This window comes from Adiantum capillus-veneris, chromosome 19 (genome assembly GCF_014529385.1).
Source record: "Adiantum capillus-veneris isolate H3 chromosome 19, ASM1452938v2, whole genome shotgun sequence".
In the NCBI taxonomy this organism is placed as follows: Eukaryota; Viridiplantae; Streptophyta; class Polypodiopsida; order Polypodiales; family Pteridaceae; genus Adiantum; species Adiantum capillus-veneris.
In genome coordinates this window covers 65,729,087-65,750,598 of record NC_140949.1, presented here as the reverse complement: position 1 = coordinate 65,750,598, position 21,512 = coordinate 65,729,087, and the positions used below count along the sequence as shown (strand labels likewise).

At 46.0% G+C, this 21,512-nt stretch overlaps 1 protein-coding gene and 1 pseudogene across 1 annotated transcript; one reads left to right on the top strand and one right to left on the bottom strand.

The window, feature by feature from the left end:
* Window positions 1-10,334: 10,334 nt before the first annotated feature.
* Window positions 10,335-14,123, top strand: LOC147434170 (uncharacterized; annotated as a pseudogene).
* A 1,378-nt stretch (window positions 14,124-15,501) lies between these two features.
* On the bottom strand, window positions 15,502-19,480 carry LOC147434169 (uncharacterized). Its single transcript, XM_086489586.1, has 12 exons — window positions 19,474-19,480; window positions 19,351-19,388; window positions 18,614-19,268; window positions 18,074-18,109; window positions 17,918-17,985; window positions 17,754-17,828; window positions 17,352-17,381; window positions 16,874-17,264; window positions 16,769-16,786; window positions 16,309-16,486; window positions 15,717-16,242; window positions 15,502-15,627 (listed from the first exon to the last, which is right to left on the bottom strand). Exons 1-12 carry the CDS (start codon window positions 19,478-19,480, stop codon window positions 15,502-15,504), a joined length of 2,148 nt encoding a protein of 715 aa, XP_086345712.1.
* Between the last annotated feature and the right edge of the window lie 2,032 nt (window positions 19,481-21,512).

Below are 21,512 nucleotides of genomic sequence, written 5' to 3'. Positions count from 1 at the left end.
TCTCTCTCTCTCTCTCTCTCTCTCTCTCTCTCTCTCTCTTCTCTCTCCCCTCCTGTACGGGCCAAAAATGTGTCTCCGTTGTATGCCTGTGCAATCGTTGAGCTACAGGGAGCACGCACCGAAAAAATGCACGCATCTCATCAGTACCCTCTCTCTCTCTCTCTCTCTCTCTCTCTCTCTCTCTTCTCTCTCTCTCTCTCTCTCTCTCTCTCTCTCTCTCTCTCTCTCTCTCTCTTCCTGCACGGGCCAAAAATGTGTATCAGCTTAATATCGCTCCATTTTCAATTGGAAGGGTATTTTGAAATTTCCACAAATTAGAGGGTTATTTTGGTAAGTTTCCCTCTCTCTCTCTCTCTCTCTCTCTCTCTCTCTCTCTCTCTCTCTCTCTCTCTCTCTCTCTAGCGCGAGATGACAAACTCAACAGCAGCAGCCTCCGCAGCCCAGTGTCTCAGCTTAATATCGTGCCGTTTTCGGTTTCAAAAATGCCGTCTCTCTCTCTCTCTCTCTCTCTCTCTCTCTCCTCTCTCTCTCTCTCTCTCTCTCTCTCTCTCTAGCGCGAGATGACAAACTCAGCAGCAGCAGCAGTCGCAGCTCAGTGTTCGGGAAAAATATGTCTCAGCTTAATATCGTGCCATTTTCAGTTTCAAAAATGCCGGTTGAAGTCAAGGGGAGAAGGAGAAAGTCTACATAAATCTGACCGCGGGTTGTGGGTGCTAGTCAAGCTCTTCATCGCTGCTATTGCTCACATTCGGCCCATCTCACTGGCCTGAGGCTCTGTTTCTCTCTCAAAGCACTCGTCTGAGTCTCTCTCTCTCTCTCTCTCTCTCTCTCTCTCTCTCTCTCTCTCTCTCTCGCTCATATGCATACAGACGACACTACATGCAAGCCACCTCAGTGAGCGCGTCCTAACCGCCGCCGGCCCTGTTCAATGCTCTCCCCCCCTCAATTGTCGCGGTGGACGCACAACTCACAGCCTGTAACTCCGACTCCCAAGACCTGCGCACGCGCGACATTCGTTTACTGTGGCCGGGATGCAGAGCACACTCGCTCAACACTGGACCGGACATAGGAAATCTTGCCACGTGTTTGGGGGTGGGGGGGGGGGGGGGGGGGGGGGGTGGGGGGGGCAGAATTGCCGTGCATCCTTGGGCATTCACTTAGGAGAAGGTTCTCTCTCTCTCTCTCTCTCTCTCTCTCTCTCTCTCTCTCTCTCTCTCTCTCTCTCTCTCTCTCTCTCTCTCTCTCTCTCTCTCTCTCTCTCTCCTCTCTCTCTCTCTCTCTCTCTCTCTCTCTCTCGGAATCCCGTTGCATGCATGTGCGATCATCGAGCTACAGGGAGCACGCACCGAAAATTTGCACGCTTGTCTCATCAGTACCCTCTCTCTCGCTCTGTCTCTCTCTCTCCCCTCTCCTGTACGGGCCAAAAATGTGTCTCCGCTGTATGCCTGTGTGATCGTTGAGCTACAGGGAGCACGCACCGAAAAAATGCACGCATCTCATCAGTACCCTTTGTATCTCTCAGCTTAATATCGTGCCATTTTCAGTTTCAAAAATGCCGGTTGAAGTCAAGGGGAGAAGGAGAAAGTCTACATAAATCTGACCGCGGGTTGTGGGTGCTAGTCAAGCTCTTCATCGCTGCTATTGCTCACATTCGGCCCATCTCACTGGCCTGAGGCTCTGTTTCTCTCTCAAAGCACTCGTCTGAGTCTCTCTCTCTCTCTCTCTCTCTCTCTCTCTCTCTCTCTCTCTCTCTCTGTCTCTCTCTCTCTCTCTCTCGCTCATATGCATACAGACGACACTACATGCAAGCCACCTCAGTGAGCGCGTCCTAACCGCCGCCGGCCCTGTTCACTGCTCTCCCCCCCTCTATTGTCGCGGTGGACGCACAACTCACAGCCTGTAACTCCGACTCCCAAGACCTGCGCATGCGCGACATTCGTTTACTGTGGCCGGGATGCAGAGCACACTCGCTCAACACTGGACCGGACATAGGAAATCTTGCCACGTGTTTGGGGGGTGGGGGGCAGAATTGCCGTGCATCCTTGGGCATTCACTTAGGAGAAGGTTCTCTCTCTCTCTCTCTCTCTCTCTCTCTCTCTCTCTCTCTCTCTCTCTCTCTCTCTCTCTCTCTCTCTCTCTCTCTCTCTCTCTCTCTCTCTCGGAATCCCGTTGCATGCATGTGCGATCATCGAGCTACAGGGAGCACGCACCGAAAATTTGCACGCTTGTCTCATCAGTACCCTCTCTCTCGCTCTGTCTCTCTCTCTCCCCTCTCCTGTACCGGCCAAAAATGTGTCTCCGCTGTATGCCTGTGTGATCGTTGAGCTACAGGGAGCACGCACCGAAAAAATGCACGCATCTCATCAGTACCCTTTGTATCTCTCCCTCCCTCTCTCTCTCTCTCTCTCTCTCTCTCTCTCTCTCTCTCTCTCTCTCCTCCTATACGGGCCAAAAATGTGTATCAGCTTAATATCACTCCATTTTCAATTGGAAGGGTATTTTGAAATTTCCACAAATTAGAGGGTTATTTTGGTAAGCTTCCCCTCCCCTCTCTCTCTCTCTCTCTCTCTCTCTCTCTCTCTCTCTCTCTCTCTCTCTCTCTTGAGTGCTCAGCTTTTGACCACATTAGGTCCTCTTTTCCCCATATATTCAGCCATGAGCTCTCCCTACATACCTTCCTCTCCCAACCACGATGTGGACTCTCTATTGCGACGCTCATTTCAGCCATTTTTGAGCATCGAGAGTCACTTATGAACTCCACTCACACCACGTGACATGTTCATTTGGTCCCATAGGTCATATTTGACCTCCCAGGATGATAATAGAACTATCTATCTATCTATCTCTCTCTCTCTCTCTCTCTCTCTCTCTCTCTCTCTCTCTCTCTCTCTCTCTCTCTCTCTCTCGCTAGCGCGAGATGCCAAACTCAACAGCAGAAGCCGCCGCAGCCCAGTGTTTGGGAAAAATGTGTCTCAGCTTAATATCGTGCCGTTTTTGGTTTCAAAAATTCCGTCTCTCTCTCTCTCTCTCTCTCTCTCTCTCTCTCTCTCTCTCTCTCTCTCTCTCTCTCTCTCTCTCTCTCTCTCTCTCTCTCTAGCGCGAGATGCCATACTTAGCAGCAGCAGCAGCCGCAGCCGCAGCCTAGTGTTCGGGAAAAATGTGTCTCAGCTTAATATCGTGCCATTTTCGGTTTCAAAAATTCCGGTTGAAGTCAAGGGGAGAAGGAGAAATTCCGTCCCAAAATAGAGAAAATTAGTGTAAAAACCAAAAGAATAAACCTAATTTTCTAAATTTCCTCTTGAAAAATTCAAGAAACGGGATTTTGTATGTTTGGAGAAATGATTTTCCCCCAACACTGCCGGCGCAGCCAGAAATGGCGTTCTCTCTCTCTCTCTCTCTCTCTCTCTCTCTCTCTCTCTCTCTCTCTCTCTGAGCTTGGCCGAAATCCCTCTCTCTCTCTCTCTTTTCTCTCTGTTTAGCGCTCTCTCTCTCTCTCTCTCTCTCTCTCTCTCTCTCTCTCTCTCACAGGGCTTGGGCCCGGACTGAGACGCAGGCACGTGCGCGGACGTTCTCTCTCTCTCCCCTACTACACGTGCGCATGCGCTGGAATTTCTCCTTTTCTCCTTGCTTTGAAGCTGCACGCAGGCACTGTTTTGTTCAGTGCACACCAGCCGAAGGCAGCCGGAGTATTTTACTGCAGACACGTGTCCGAGGGAGGGGGCCAGAATCCCTTCCCCCATTATCTATTAGTATAGATGCTTTTGGAATATGATAGGCTATAGCTCATTGTTACTTGTTTTCTTTCAAAAAACAATAATTTTATTGTGATATCGCCCGGTTTAAAATACTAGTGCCATTTTCTATTTTTCTCTCGACAAAGAAGCCTCTTATTATGAAATTCTTTTCAATAGCCTTATGTAAGCCATTGTGAATTTTCACCTAGGAGACACTTTACACATAGCATGCATTTACAATTGCACATTGTTGTACATTACACCCTCGAGGGGCGATCGGGGAAACACCCAAGAGAACGCAACCAATGAGTTTCGAACCCTTAACCTTGGGGTTGCATCACAGAGGTTTCACAAATTGAGCTACGCTTATTGGGTTATTTCGAAACTTTTTAAGTGAGAGGGCATTTAAGCTCACCAAAATAGTAAGTGAAAGCGAGAAACTGATTGTCTACATAGGGAAGAGGAAAACCTAGGAGGATTGGGTTTGGGCTTGTAATGCTCTTTTGAATGGACAGAACTTACCTATTGTTGTTTTCCTTGTAAGGTAGCCCAATTGTTATCCATTGTGACCTATTAGCCATCAAGGCTCCTCACGAGCTTGAGCTATCTTTGTACATTGTCTTGGTTAATACAATTCATACACTCACTATTGTGAGTTTGGGAGAAAAGAAAAAGAGATAGGGCATTTAAGGCCTCTAGAATTTTCATGTAAACTTGATGTTCTTTTTTTTTCTTTTTTGCAGATCGCACAAATCTGTGCGAAATGACGAACTCGTCCGTGAATGCTACTAGGGTCGCTTAGCTACACTCGAACTCATGATCCGGGTCACGACGATCGAGTGCTCAACCAGCCAAGCTAGCTCCTTTGGACTACAAACTTGAACAATCAACTAGTGGTCTATAAGGCCTGGCCTCCGTGATGATTTGTCCCACTTTTCTCCCTTTGGGAAGGCACAAAAACACAACATCCCAAAGTGTCAATAGAAATGTACGCAGCAAATTATCATGCATTGTCTTTCCCTTATTTTTGTCTCCATTCATGTGGTACTCCTTAGAGGCTCTTCGCTTGAGCAGAGGTTAACCCCTGCCAATTGGATTTGGTTAATTTTGCACCTACGAGCTAAGTTAACCCTACGCTCCCAACTCAACTCTGCCAAAATTGGCAGAGTTATGAAAGTAGAAGCAAAACTTTCAAGAGAAGCATACCAAGTCTCTGCAAAGTTTTAGCAGCCATTGTCTTTCCCTTCTTTTGTCTCTGTTCCTGTGGTACTCCTTACACTACCCATCGTTCAATAAAAGTTATCAACATAACCCTAACAACAAGACGTGTGTGGCCAATCCTAACATCTTTCAGATGTCTTGAAGAATTTTATGACATCTAGCAATGTTATCAACGACCTTATCCTCTATTGAACTTATTTCCCAACACTCAAATTTATTGAGTAACAAGCATAGTATGGAACTTTGTGTGTGTGTGTGTGTGTGTGTGTGTGTGAGTGAGAGTGAGAGAGAGAGAGAGAGAGAGAGAGAGAGAGAGAGAGAGAGAGAGAGAATATGATCAAAGAGATATGAGTATATGTGTGTGCATAAAATGTGTATCTTGTCCTTGTCAATATAAGTGTGCCTACCGTTGTGTGTATAGGATATATTTGCATGTTGTAAGCAGGAATATAGTTTGCTTCTTTAAGCAATGATGAGCGATATGGACAAATGTTGTGTTACGCACCTTACAAACAAGAATAATTATCATTTACATTTGTGATGGTGGATGGTTGAATGTGATAGGAACCACTCATTTGAAAATAAATGTGTAAAAGCATTAATGTGAGTTTTAGCTTAGTGAAGGTCTAATGTAGTTCATGATCGTAAAGACTAAGCTAATGCAACAAGTGCAATTATAACTTGCAAAGGATGGCACATCTTGCAAAATGTCACTTGTTTAACCTCCTAAAAACTTCTAAAATGTACTCAAAAATCATCATCACAAGTCTGGGGGCACTGCCTCCGGTAGCAACACCTCCCTCCCTCTCTCCCTCTCTCTCTCTCTCTCGTGTCAAGTTGTAGAGCGCACTGGCTAGAGCAAGGAGAGAGTACCATCTGGCAAGAGACCGGAATCCCTTCCCCCTTTATACATAGTATAGATATTTACAACCTCTAGACATACGTTTGGATTGCGACAAGCTCAATTGACCTGACATGAATTATTTTAATTTTGTAGTGACCTGTACATCTTGTTAGCCTTTTCAACCCCAAATGTCCAAAAAACATATAAGTCTAGTAGGTGCCCAAAACGACTTTTTTGGGACTCATTAGTGAGAATCTTTGGAGATCCTCTCAGGTCTTTGGGGAGAAAGTCAGAGGAGAGGGCACGTGGGGAGGTAGAGAAGGAGATTTTGTTGTCATGTATAAAAGGTCGAGTTTTTTTTGCCAAAAGCTATTGTGCTCCTCTGTGCTGTGAGTTGCAAGGGCAGGAAGTGAAGGGAAGTGATTCTCTCTCTCTCTCTCTCTCTCTCTCTCTCTCTCTCTCTCTCTCTCTCTCTTTCTCTCTCTCTCTCTCTCTCTCTCTCTCTCTCTCTCTCTCTCATACGCTACTGCATATGCGCATGCAACAAGTCTTGTCTCTTTGTCTACTTCAACGTTTTGGAGGTTAGGAACTGCTAGGAAAGGGCTTCCAAGATATTATATGACAGGTTTTGGTCGAGGGCAAATGCAGGGGAAGGGGAAGGGGAAGGGAGGGTGATTGAGGAGAAGGGTTGCAATAGGAGCGCACATGAACGAGGGAATGTACTCAAAAATCATCATCACAAGTCTGGGGGCACTGCCTCCGGTAGCAACACCTCCCTCCCTCTCTCCCTCTCTCTCTCTCTCTCGTGTCAAGTTGTAGAGCGCACTGGCTAGAGCAAGGAGAGAGTACCATCTGGCAAGAGACCGGAATCCCTTCCCCCTTTATACATAGTATAGATATTTACAACCTCTAGACATACGTTTGGATTGCGACAAGCTCAATTGACCTGACATGAATTATTTTAATTTTGTAGTGACCTGTACATCTTGTTAGCCTTTTCAACCCCAAATGTCCAAAAAACATATAAGTCTAGTAGGTGCCCAAAACGACTTTTTTGGGACTCATTAGTGAGAATCTTTGGAGATCCTCTCAGGTCTTTGGGGAGAAAGTCAGAGGAGAGGGCACGTGGGGAGGTAGAGAAGGAGATTTTGTTGTCATGTATAAAAGGTCGAGTTTTTTTTGCCAAAAGCTATTGTGCTCCTCTGTGCTGTGAGTTGCAAGGGCAGGAAGTGAAGGGAAGTGATTCTCTCTCTCTCTCTCTCTCTCTCTCTCTCTCTCTCTCTCTCTCTCTCTTCTCTCTCTCTCTCTCTCTCTCTCTCTCTCTCTCTCTCTCTCTCTCTCTCATACGCTACTGCATATGCGCATGCAACAAGTCTTGTCTCTTTGTCTACTTCAACGTTTTGGAGGTTAGGAACTGCTAGGAAAGGGCTTCCAAGATATTATATGACAGGTTTTGGTCGAGGGCAAATGCAGGGGAAGGGGAAGGGGAAGGGAGGGTGATTGAGGAGAAGGGTTGCAATAGGAGCGCACATGAACGAGGGAATGTACTCAAAAATCATCATCACAAGTCTGGGGGCACTGCCTCCGGTAGCAACACCTCCCTCCCTCTCTCCCTCTCTCTCTCTCTCTCGTGTCAAGTTGTAGAGCGCACTGGCTAGAGCAAGGAGAGAGTACCATCTGGCAAGAGACCGGAATCCCTTCCCCCTTTATACATAGTATAGATATTTACAACCTCTAGACATACGTTTGGATTGCGACAAGCTCAATTGACCTGACATGAATTATTTTAATTTTGTAGTGACCTGTACATCTTGTTAGCCTTTTCAACCCCAAATGTCCAAAAAACATATAAGTCTAGTAGGTGCCCAAAACGACTTTTTTGGGACTCATTAGTGAGAATCTTTGGAGATCCTCTCAGGTCTTTGGGGAGAAAGTCAGAGGAGAGGGCACGTGGGGAGGTAGAGAAGGAGATTTTGTTGTCATGTATAAAAGGTCGAGTTTTTTTTGCCAAAAGCTATTGTGCTCCTCTGTGCTGTGAGTTGCAAGGGCAGGAAGTGAAGGGAAGTGATTCTCTCTCTCTCTCTCTCTCTCTCTCTCTCTCTCTCTCTCTCTCTCTCTCTCTCTCTCTCTCTCTCTCTCTCTCTCTCTCTCTCTCTCTCTCTCTCTCTCTCTCTCTCTCTCTCTCTCTCTCTCTCATACGCTACTGCATATGCGCATGCAACAAGTCTTGTCTCTTTGTCTACTTCAACGTTTTGGAGGTTAGGAACTGCTAGGAAAGGGCTTCCAAGATATTATATGACAGGTTTTGGTCGAGGGCAAATGCAGGGGAAGGGGAAGGGGAAGGGAGGGTGATTGAGGAGAAGGGTTGCAATAGGAGCGCACATGAACGAGGGAAGGGGAAGGCGAGGAGAGGGTTATATGGCACAACCTCAGAATGGTGCAAAGGAAGGTAAAGGGGAACATGAACGAGGGTGAGTCTCTGCTACTCCTCTTGCTGCACCATGCGCCTGCTCCATCGCAATGGTTGACGTGGCTTTAGTCGTGTTTAGCTTAAGGAAAGCCTCGGAATATCAAAATCTCAAGCCATGATTAGCACGTGTTGTTTAGCTGAGGCGGTTGCGGTTGCATCTAGCTAGAGAGAGTGTTTGTATGTGTGTGTGCATGAGGCGGACGCTGGAAGGAACTAGGGGATGGGGATGGCATGGTGTGATGGAGCAAAGCAGAGAATTAGGGGAGCTCTATGCGGCATTGTGCAGAGCAAGCGAGTCAGGCGTTGTATGGGACCATGCCTATGCCTACAACACGAGTTGTGGAGTCGGGGGGAGCCATGTTGGCGCAGAGTAGGGCATGTGATGGCGAGGTTGGGTAGTGTACAGGTCACGATGGAGACAAGCAGAGCTCCTTTCCTTTGAAATTGTTAGATTCCATTGGAATCTTCGAGGGAAATTAATTCGACATTGAGAGATAGACCCAGTATGTTTCCCCAATTTTGGAAGCAGCTGATTAAGGGGTATCTTGGGAGATCCCTTCGAAAACTTTGTAGTGAAAAAGAGGTCAGGACACACGTGGAGGCGTGGAAAAAGGCCATGCTTTGTGTCGGCCGCATATATATGAAGATTTCATTTCTCTCTCTGCTCTATCTATGTCTCGATACAGCGCATGCAGGCGAGGGAGCTTGGGTGCAGAGGGGGAGCAAGAGATGCGATGCCACAGAGAAACCAAGGGATGGCGTGTGTATCTGTGTTGGGCACTGGTTATATGCGTAGGTTATATTCTCTCTCGGTACAGCGGATGCAGGCGGGGGAGGTTCGGGGCAGAGCCGAAGGAATACAGGCGATGGGAGAGGCACGACGGTTGTGCGTGCACGTGGGGGGAGGTTGAGTCCCGAGGGGGTGCAGGAGACGTAGGAGGGTTGTGCGTGCATCCATGTAGATAAATGTGGAGTTACTTAACATTTGTAAAGGTTTTTGTCTCCAATGTATTGTAATTTCCCACAATGTGCCATGTCCCATAGCCATCCCCGATGTGAAGGCAACATGAAACTTTTGAAGATAGCAAGTATTGCCTTCCCTCGGCACTAAGGGGCACGGGAGCTTAAAGGAAGCCCAGGCGGTGGGATCAAGGGCGCGGAAGTGGGGCGCGTTGGTTGAGGGCATCGGAGCGCTACACGTGGCAAAAAAATTAAACTTGGACGGGTTTTGGTAAACGGGGGTGCCGGGAGGTAAACTCGGACGGGAGGGTGACGTGGACAGGAAACGTGGCGCAAATGGGCTGAGGTGGAGTCCCAGTGGCAAATGGGGGTGGGGGTGGGCTGAGGTGGACGGCCTGCACTTCATGATACCTCTTACGTTGCATGCATGCGGATGGAACCCCGAGGATGGGGGGTGAGTGACTGCGTTTAGGGCATTCAAGTAGAGGGAGTTTTGCTGCTAGCTCATGCGAGAGGGCCTGGGGGAGGGCCTGCATTGCGTTAGACGAGCCATCTGGGGTCTACACAGACGAAGATTGTAGCCAGGTGGAGATTGTGGCGCAGGTACAGATTGGGACGGTAGGCGGGATTACCAGGTATGTGTGTGTGTGTTGTGTGTGTGTGTGTGTGTGTGTGTGTGTGTGACATCGCCCCAAAACCACCTCCAAGAAAATATGTTTTTATCGTCTGTTGCTTGTCATGTTGCATCACACACACACACACACACACACACACACACACTCTATGAGCCCACGGACAACAACAATTTTGTAGAGAACCGGGCAGCAGGTTTGTGTGTGTGTGTGGAAGAGAGAGAGAGAGAGAGAGAGAGAGAGAGAGAGAGAGAGAGAGAGAGAGAGAGAGAGAGAGAGAGAGAGAGAGAGAGAGAGAGAGAGAGAGAGAGCTGTGTCCCGATGCCTTCTGCTTCATGCATATTTTTGCCAACATGAGTCATCCTGCTTGTCCGTTATGGTGCTTGCAAGCATGTTGCCATGCTATGATGAATGGCTGCTGGTGTTTCTTACAATACAATGTTCATTGTATGGTGATCACCACAGGAAAAACTATGGCGCCAAGAAGGCCACATCAAGAGGTGCAGGCAAAGAAGCTAGTTGGAAAGAAGCATGGGTCAGATCTCGGGAGGGGCACGGGGGAGGCTTCGCCTGTAAAAGTTCCTCGTTGTAGCCCTCGGCTAAGGGAGAAGGAGTTAAAGCAAACGGAGAATCAGCCTTCTCCATGCTCAGGCAATATGGCCCAAGTGGAGACACCAAAATCAGCAAATCCGCGCCTAAGAAAGAAGTTGGAAGGCATGTTTGAAGAGCCTGATCAGAATGAAAATGAAGTGGATGAGAAGAAGGCTGGAAGAGCTAAGGCAAACGAAAAGAACCTTGATAAAGAAAAAGTTGGTGAAGGCAAGAGGGATCAGCCGTGTGTCGAGACGGTGGACGACGGAGCGCAAAACAATATGGATTCTTTGAAGGGAGAAGGAGATAGAGGCATTGGTGCATCCTCAGCCATGGTTGAACCCTTGCCATATGTTGAGGTCTTCTTGCCTGATGGAAGGCTTGCACGGCAATGTCGAGCGAGCGATCATTGCCCTCAGCAGTTCCACTTTGAGTTGGTTCGATTGCGGATGGAGAGGCATCTAAAGACAGAGCATGGGCTTGATGTGGTCATTCCCCTTCGCAAGGGAGGTAGGCGTTCCAATGCTGAAATGGGCTCAAGAGAAAAACCGCCAAATGCAAGAGATAGTGCACAATGGCACAAGCAAGCAAAGATGCGCTTCGAGGATAGAGATAGGAAGTTTGCATTAAATCTGAAAAAAACAGGGCGCCTTCATCGTCTTCGAGCGACTGAGAAGTGGGATAAGCTCAGGCCTGAGTTTAGAAGAGTCTCAAAGGTAGAGTTTGTTGAGAAGATTGTCAAAGAGCGCATGGCAGCCTACCTCGCATCCTCAAAAGAGCGCATGGATCGCATCCAGCAGCGAATCGACGAAGGCTATGAAAAGAATGCGAGTACCATGGCCACTCCTTCGAGTTTAAATATTATTGCATCATGCTTTATTATTACATTTGGTGTTGCATGTTTGCTTTGTTAGTCCTAGTTCACTTGAAGGTGGATTGTTTGCCCGAATGCGGTCCTAGTTTATTGAGACGGGTTTAGGTCCACATTGAGATTTCTCCCGTTAAATGGATGATTTAGGCATAATGACCTTGGAGATTATCCTTGCAAACCATTTACCATTAATGAGTTGAGGCAGGTTTGCTTGCCTAGTCCCAGCTTATCTTAAGGTGCATTGTTTGCTAGAAGTTGTCCTAGTTTATTGAAAAACTCATGGCGACTCTACCAACTTTACATATTATTGCGGCATGGCTTAATACTACATTTGTTGTGGCATGTTTGCTTTGCATGGTCCACTTGTTGTGGCATCCTAGTTCAAGGTGGATTTTTTGCCCAAAAGCGGCCTAGTTTACTGAGAGCAGTTTAGATTCACATTGCACTAGATCCTGTTTGAATGGCTAATTTAGGCCCGATGAAGTCTATGACTACTTGTGTTAAGGCATGTTTGCTTTCTTGGTCCGAGTTTACAAGGCAATGCATTAATTACTTGTGGTTGAGGCATGTTTGCTTTCTTCGTCCTAGTTTACAAGGCAGTGCATTGTTTGCTGCTAGTTGTCCTAGTTTACAGGGCAGTGCATTGTTTGCCGGTAGTTGCCCTAGTTTACCGATGGCTTTCGGAGGGATTTTAAGCTAATTCTCGACGTCTTGATTGAAATCATTTTATGTAAAATTGCTTGTTTCTTACAGGCTGCTTGTGGTTTTATCTGGTGCTGGTTTTTTGGCTACATTCATTTGAACATGCTGGGTTCAATGGGGGACTAACTTGTGGTTTTATTTGGTGATTGAATGCAGAGGCGGCTCAAGGTTTTACCTCCTTGTTTAAATGTCATGATGGATGACATTGAGGACAGCCAGCCCATGGACAACTTCAAGGGCAAGGCTGAAGAGGAAGAAGAGGAGGATGTGTATGATTTTCAGTCGGACTGAGAAGATGAAGAGGACGGACATTACGAGTGGATGGAGGATGAAGACATCAAGGAGGATAAAGATGGCCAAGAAGACAAAGAGGAATGCAGGGAGGAGGAGGGGAGAGCAAGCAACGCGAAAGAGGACTCCGCTGACTCCGCTGACTCGACTTCCCTTGGGCTTGGAGATACACCGCCCTCACTGCCTCTTGAGATTGTGGACACAAAGGAGGTGCCTGCTGCAAATACAGATACATTTAGCCGGTTTGCATCCATGACGCTCAACGTTGATCTTGTGCACGAGGAGGTAGTGGGACATCTTCCTAATTGCAGTAGTGGCATGCATTATTTCGTTGTTATTCTTGGTAGGTTTAGGGTGTCAAATTTGTTCGAATGATTTGGCGTAAAATCTTCTTTTAACCATGCAGGGAATTGTGAAACAACATAGACCAAAGCTGCAAATTTGTTCGTCAATGAAGACTCGGGTGGTTGTTGATGTCTCAACCCCACCTGGTGCAGCGGCAACCACACATGTGTCTCTGAATTTTTCCATACAAAATGGCCAGTTAAGAGTTATGGAAGAAGGGGGAGGTAGGGTTGTCACGACACGAGGAAACATTGCAGCTGCCAGGTGGGTACAAGTCATGAGCTGGTTTAGTTGCTGGTTTACTTGCTGGTTTACGGTTTAATTGCTTGCTGGTTTTTTTGGGCCTCTTTTTCTTCTATAAAACTTGCACGCTAAGCCTTGATTGTTATCGCATGTTAGGCTTGGCTCTATTGCATGCATTACTTTCACCTCCGACCGGTTCAAGTTATCAGTTAATGTAGATCAGCGATTAGTAACTGACATATTGCGTGGCGAGGCCAGTAGTAGGACTATTGACTTGTTTGGCCAGTAAGTTCTCTCTTGCCCTGATCATTGTAAATGGCTATACGCACATATAGGATTGCATGTGTTTTAATTTGGAAACTGAAATCTTTGCACAGGTGGATGGAGCACACCTTGCCTCCGACCATCCTAAGGAAAGTATACTTTGTCGATTCGCTTTGGTTTACGATGGAGGGACGTATTCTGTCCAATTTTCTTCAAGGGCAATTTAGCGGTGTTGACATGTCAGAGCTAGTCTTTTGCTTTTGGCCAATCATTTGCAGGTATTTCAGGGTGACATAATGCTTTGTATGGTGAATTCTGAACTAATTCTCATTCGTAACACTAACAATGTGTGCTTGAAGGCATCACTGGACTCTTTTTGCTCTCTACTTGAATAGGGGAGCAAGGCTCCTCCGATTGCCTGGCAAGAAGCACTATGTGATTCATTTTGATTCCCTCAAGGGTTTGACAAACCCTTTCGAGTGCCTAGAGCAAGTGCAAAGGTTGGTTTTCATCATGTGATTGTTGTGCCCAACAGATGTGGTTAAATTCAGCTAACCTGGTTTGTTGTATGGTTGTGCCTTAGTGGCCTTCGAAGCCTGGCAGAATTTGTACATGACAAGTATATTCGACGTGCTTTGGATGATTCCAAGGAAGATATTGAGCTCAAAGTTGTGGATGTGCCTCCGCAGACAAATGCAATCGATTGCGGATTTTATGTCATGAGGATCATGAGGTGAGATCATGCTACACTGTGCAATAGTCTCGATAGGTTGTTAGGGAGGGTCATTGCATGGACTAACATACGGCACTGTTCTGCAGGGAACTGATTGCAAGTGGATTGGAAGACCGGCCTGGGCGACATTGTCTTACAAAGGATTGGTTCGAGGACGTAGACGTATGCACTCTGAGGGTGCAGCTGCATGATTGGTGCTTACGTTGTTTGGCGGAGGTCTAGAGACGCATGAGCAATAGCACGCTTGGGGGCTGGTGTTTTGGGAGCATATCCAGCATATGAACTCAATTGACACTGTACTTATACAACGGTGTACTTTATGGATTTTGAGCCCTCCGTTTTGAGCGGATCTAAGTGAATGTTTTTTGTTGTAAACCGGCTTACCTAGCTACGCATTCATGCGCAATGTAGCACACCCTTTGGATGTTTTAATTAAGTCTACGTAATGATCAGCCTTACGTTTCAATCTCATTGTCAATTTATTTTGTCGTAGTGCTGTTATTTTGTCAATTTACAATTGCTCATTATGGGTTGTGGTATGTGTTGGTACCATTCATGAATGTGGTTAAGTTGAATCAGCTGGAATGAACCGCCTTAGGTGTTGTGGTGAGATGTTATTGGTGGCTCTTAGTATTGCTAAGGTGTTTGGAGCATGCATATATTCTATTTTTTAATCTCTTTAAGTGTGGTTGTTGGCTCGGATTGCGTTGTGGGTGTTGAGAAGCTCCATGAGCGGTGAGAGCGTGACATTGTCATAGCCGGCATTGTAGTCCAAGTGGGGTGTTTGTTGAGTTTACACATATGGATTTCCTTTGCTTCAGATTTAGCAAGCAGGTTAAACACATTTTAAGCTCGTCGTAGCTAAGTTTTGTGTACATTTGTTGGAATCTCTTTCTTGTCAGAATGTCAGCGATTGAAACTCTCCCTCTCTCTTTGTAATGTTTTAATAATCTGATTGCTCATAGAGAATAGCAACTCTTAACTTGTGTGTTTTATCTTTGGTGGATTTATTATCCTTGGAAAAGCAAAGGTGCTTGTATTAAAAATGACAAACTGACAACCCTTTGTTGGCATACCATGTAGGCACATTGTGGTTGCAAACTTAAATGACGATACACACTCACTGGCATGTATGGCAAGAATCCAAAAAACATCAAAAAATAAAAAAGGAAATCAACCCTCTGACCCAAAAACTGTAAATTGTTGGATGCCATAAATGCCATTGATGCTTCAGATACCAAAAACGCTAAATGTTTGCAAGTGAAATCAGCTGAGAAATCAGATCAGCCTCAATGCCATCCAATTAGGGCAGCCCTAGTGCTCAAAGATCGTACACAATCGGATAAGAAATATTGGCTGGCAAAACAAGACATACATCTAGCAACAACCCATCCATGACTCTCACAAAAGGTCAGTTTCAATGCCATCCACTTAGAGCAGCCGTAGTCCATAGATATCGTACACAATTTACAAGAAAAATGCATCAAGTTGGTAGCACAAATGAGCTCATGACAGATTGGCAGAATAACTTTTCGAAACCCAGCTGTAACGCTCACGCACGATCAAGCAAGATGCCATCCAAAAAGATCGGCCTAATAGCCTAAACAAGGTAAATAGTCATCAGCCAAACATGTTGGAAGTCTGCAGATGGAATCAGCTCATAGCTTGCTCCCAAAACAACCCACCCAATCAGTCCAAAAATAGTTGCAAATGGGCTCACAAGTGCCTGCCAAACGCTCACAAACTGGTCATCAAATCAGCCCAGTAGATTGCATAAGGGAGAAACCTGCTACATGTCTCTCATGTAGAGAGAACCATTCGCTGCTGGGACGCAAGGACTGCCTCGAGTACTGACCCATCAAGCAAGCAGATTGTGAAGCTTCTCTCTTCTGTGGGAACCTCGCCAGCTTTGTAACAGACAATCATCCCTTTTTGGATGCTCTCACCAAAGAGGGTGACATGACGATTAAGCAAGCTCGACTCTGCTCCACCTGGGGCATGTCTGAGCAATAACGGAAGGAGGGCATGGCGTGTATGGCATGAAATGCTCTCCAATGGATCCAGCATGAGAGTTTTGCTGCAACAATGAGGACAATGTATTCGAGGCTTTCTTTGAAAGCGGACTCGACTCCGTCCACGCTGATGCTTGCGTCGCAAAACACCAGTAGTTGGACCTTTAGATGGTGGCAGGTCGGCCTCGAGAACCTGTTCCTTGCTGGCTCCACTTGCTTCTACGGGCATCCCATGCCCGAGTCGAGTTAGAGTAACGTGAGCTTGGACTTGCTTGATCGAGCCCTTCGCTGGTAGCTCAATCTCCTTTGGGATGATCAAGGCGGCGAGACTATCTCGTGAAAGATTTAGTTGCATTAGTATGGCTGGCTTCAAAGAGCTATCACATTGCACCAACTGCTCTTCTAGACTCTGCAAGATGCTTCTCATGTCATAGATGCAGCTACCAATCTCATTGTCTATGTTGCTGACAACTGTCTCAGCTACATCGAAATTGTCATGCTCTAGTGCTATATTGTCTTCGCCTGCTCCAACTATGGGTTGTAGGTCCACATGGCTCAAAGCTTGAACGCTATCTACGATGGGGAGAACTTCGTGAAGATGAGGAAAGTGCCTCTCAATTATCAGTCGAAGGCCATATAGATGCTTACATTCTGATCCCCAGTCCGCACAATCGCAGTAGTTGGATTGCATGCTCACATGATACCAGTTTGAGGCCGAAGTAGTGCTAAGGACTTTGAATCGCATGTGTCCTTCCTCTATCACTTCGAGGGTGCTTGGATCTGCTTCAAATCGTTTAAGAATCGATTCGCCTGCTGCTAGCTTGGCTGTATGTTGCTTGCTTGATCCAAAACGACTAAAATGCCCGGAATCAGCTGAACGGTTGTCAAATTGAAACAACATGAGCTCAACATTTGGCAACAGCAAAGGCATACTCTCAAGCGAAAGAGAACCGCTCTTACCAATCTCCTGCTTTTGCTTGAAGAATTCGAGAAGTGTTCCCCCAATATATGTCCCATGCACTGAATCGCCCACCAATGCATTCAACAAGACCAACAGAGACCTGTTTATCTGTGCATTTAGCAAGGTATACTTGACATACTGCCATAATCGCTCAACCAAGTTTGTAGTATCCACATTCCCATGCTGAAATAGACGACCGAATCTTGGCCAACGGCTTCGCCACATGCATGTTTTGCCACACCAGCCAGTGGATACATACCGTCGAATATTTTCATGTGCCTGATACACCTGCAATAGCTCATCGCACCTTGCATCAAATATATCCTCACTTGTTGCATGCATCAAATTTGACATGCGATTGTACACATCATCGCGCTTGTCCTTAGGGACCTATGCACAACAACGCCATGTGAGTACGACAATCAATTTGTAGACATGAGCTGACACAAAGAACACATCAAAGAAATGACCAGCTACCTGGGGCAATAGGTTCTCAACCCATGCCTTCTTGACATGAAACCAGCATAGCAAAACTTTACATGTGACTTGTTGCCGCCTTCCATCCTCGTCTTCTCTCCAGCAAAAAGAATCTTGATCCACAACCTTGAGGATGGCTTCGAGCTCTTGCTGGCTCTTATCAATGACAATGGCTGCGGGCCGAACGTCACCTAACCTTGCAAAGATAATCTTGAACGTGAGCTCTAGGGCCACCTTTTCCTGGCTGGTACCCACATCATTGCTGCATAACATCAGCCATATCGGAATCCCTATGCCGTTTTGGTTTGGCAAGACTGCACCATAGAGCGGTAGACCATAAATGTTTGTCTTGAAAGTGCTATTCACGGCCCATGAGTTCCGACGAGAGAAACGAAGAGCGACTTGTAGCATCCACTCGTCTTGAATGAGGAGGATGAATGGCCGCTTGTTCTCATCAGGGTTTTGGGGACTGTAAGGCTGCACAAAGATTACCTGTCCATACGAGAAGTATACTTGAGGATGCATGCTCACAAATCCAGCTTAAGAAGTTGAGAATGTAGTATTACCTTCTTCAATTCTTGCAAACGTAGAGCCTCGGCAAGCATTGCACCCCATTCAGTACCTACAGAGTTACCTACAGTCAAAAAAAATGTTGGATCAAATGCTATCAAAAACTCAGCAGAGAAAAGGCTTCTTAGAAATTCCAATGGCAAGCTAAGTACCACGAGTGCGCATTTGATGAAACAGCATTTGCACCTCTTTTGGTATCATAAAAAATCTGTGGATTACACGATCCAGCTCAGATGCATTTGCCATGTGAAACCTTTCCTTGGAGATCGACTTTTTGGCGACATGGCGGCACATCCCAACATCAAACAAATCATCCATACAGCATGCAACTACAGTTGAATGCACCGGCAAGTGGTAAAGGTCAGCACGTGAGCCAGGTATGTGCCCGGTGTGATCGCCATGGATTGCGATAGTCACCCTATCACCATCATGACAGTGTTGAACCACCATCCTAAAAAGGCATCCACACCTCTTTGACTTTCGTTGTCGCCGCTTATCCGCACCTCTCCGATCTATGCTTCCACCTCGATGGCAAATGTATTCTTGTAGCCACTTATATGCTCTATGCCTCTTTGAAGATCTGACTAGGACCAGCCGTGTGTGATGCTTTATCATGATTCTTGTCAACTGTTGCTCGACTTGAGATGTTGTTGTCTCGATTGAAGAGGTTGGAAAATTTGCGCTTCTGCTACTAATAGGCATTGCAGCTACATCACAATCAATAATCTTCTCTTTTAGTAAGCATCCACATGCAGTGATTGAGTCTTTTATGTAATCAAGAGGCAACCCATGTTGTCTCTTGTCTGTACACCATTCCTTCTGGACGGCCTTGAGAGTGGCAACCACTCCAAGATGATTGTCATGTGTCAAAGGGCAATGGGCTGCATGAACAATATGTGCCCAATCTTCCATAAAGGCAACCTTTAGGCCAGTAGATTTCAAGTGCAGGCAGCCTATGTCCAGCCCTATACCTGGACAAAGCATCAAGGAGTCTTTCATCCTATTCCACTTCTTTAAATCAAACAATCCCCGAACATCGATCGCTTGAAGCATTGCTAGTGACATGGTCTCTGTCCCTCCCAAATCTTTGGCCATTAAGGAGTATGTCATCTCGTCGAAGGAGAAAAATGTTTTTGATGTGTATGAAGACGGATCTAAATCAACCCAAGAGCATTGCGAATGCCAACATGCAACTGAGCTGGGACTAGCTCCATTGTTTTGTGGCCAGTAATCCATGCCATTATCCTCGTTGATTGGGCAGTCATCTGACGATTCTCCTTCAGTCGTTGTTTCACCATTGAAATATCCACTCAATGGCCGGTCTTCGATTACATCGATGGGAGGCATCTAATACACAACATCTCTGTCTCTCTGTCTCTCTCTCTCACACACACACAAACACACACACACACACACTCACACATACTACCTGGTTCAAATCCATGCTGCCTTTGAGCTTCCAATCTCCTACAGAGTCTTCATCTGATTACTGTATCAGATACCAGCCTCCCCTTCTTCCGCTCTCATCTCACCTCCGATTATCTCTGATTACCCTGCATTCCGCGAGGGCAAATTTGAAAACGGGATGCCCGCGTGAAAGTAATGCCATGCTGGCCCCCCATTTGCCACTGGGACTCCACCTCAGCCCATTTGCGCCACGTTTCCCATCCACATCATCCTCCCGTCCGAGTTTACCTCCCGGCGCCCCCGTTTACCAAAACCCGTCCAAGTTTACTTTTTTTGCCACGTGTAGCGCTCCGATGCCCTCAACCAACGCGCCCCACTTCCGCACCCTTGATCCCACCGCCTGGGCTTCCTTTAAGCTCCCGTGCTCCTTAGTGCTGAGGCTTGCCTTCCTTATTTTTTGAACAAACCGTGACAAGTTGATGTGACATCATCCCTTCCGAAAAGAGCAAAACATGAGTGTTTTAAAGTACATACATAAGAAGAGATCTCAAAGAGTACATTGAAGCTCCACTCAACCAACTCTTTAGATAGCCTAGGGTTGCTCCCAAGAGATAGGATGCCTTGCCACATGACTAAGTAACACGGGGTCCTAAATGACCCGGAGCGGTGGGATCTACGGATGGGGTTGAGTGGGGAGAATCTCGAGGACAGCGAACGACAAACAAAAGGTCAACGTGGGGTCGCAAGCAAGATTTGAACTCGGGCGGCTGTCGGGAGAGGCACACGCTTTATCCACGTGCACGCGAGCGTTTGGTTGTCCAAGATGGGAAAACAAAATTATACAAATTAAACAAAAATGCTAAAAAGTAAACTCGGATGCATCGAAGGGTTGAGCGCCTTTTTGATATTCGTGTCTCACTTCTCGCCCGTTGATCCCACGGCTCCCACATCATTCAATACCCCGTGTTACTTAGTCCTGAGGCCCTCGCCATGTGTACATCTACTAGAATAGGGCTAGGGCTAGGCCTCATTGTTGCCATAGGGTCTTAGCCTCCAAGTTGTTTGTCGTATGACAAAAAAAATAAAAACATGTGTGTTCAACATTGTTTCCATAGACTTGTAGCGTATACAATGTTTGTCGTACGACCCCAAAAAAAGAAAAGAAATGCATGAGGTGTTAATGTCTATACCTGAAAAGACGACTCGAACAGCACATTGAAGCTCCACTCAACTAGCTCCTTATATAGGCTAGCCTTGTTCCATCCACATATATATATATATATATATATATTAAGTTGTATGTATTAAGGAAACATTGTGCAAATGCAACATGTATTGTGTGACACAATCTTCAGAGTCCATGGAGTACTACTTTTAAAAAAATTTACACCATCGAAATATTTCACTCTATGTAGTGCTACTTATAGTGAAAACGGATGTAAAAATGAGCTTGAATCAAAGTTATGATGTGCTACTAGCACTCAACAAAGATCACCTCAATCTGCAAAGGTAAGACAAGTGGGTGCTTGTGATGCTACATGAGATTACAAGGCCTACTTGGATGGCAATTGTTGGAATGAGGGTTAAAATAATAATCACACATATCTTCGAGATGCTCAAGGGTACATACCTTAGTAAGTACTATTATTAATGCAAGTACACACAAAAGTTAACCCTATCACTAGTACTCCTCACATTTGCTCAACAAAACAGGTTTGGGATACTTTGGATGGCCTTAATGCAAGTCAGAAAGAGGCTAAAATTGCATTTCTACGTAAAGATATGGAGTCAAAGATTATGGAAGAGGAAGATGACATGGATTTTTTTTTGCTAATATCAAGAATATCAACGAGCAACTCATTTCTATAGTTATTTTTGACAATTCACTTGTGCAAACTATCCTTGATGCATTGCTAGACTCTTATCAGACTTTTGCTAGTACTTGGAGACTTATGAACCAAGGAAGCCCTCGAGCTGTCAAGTGTGATGCATTATGCACAAAGGGAAGGTGGTAATAGCAATGCAACCAATTCTCATGGTTCTTTTGTGAGTAGAAAATCACATGTGTCTAATACTTCTGGTAGAAGCAACTCGTCTAGGAATTCTAGTGAAAAAGATTTTTTTATAAAAAGCATTGCCATTATTGCGAGGCTAATTATCAATTGATAAAGCAATATCCTAAGT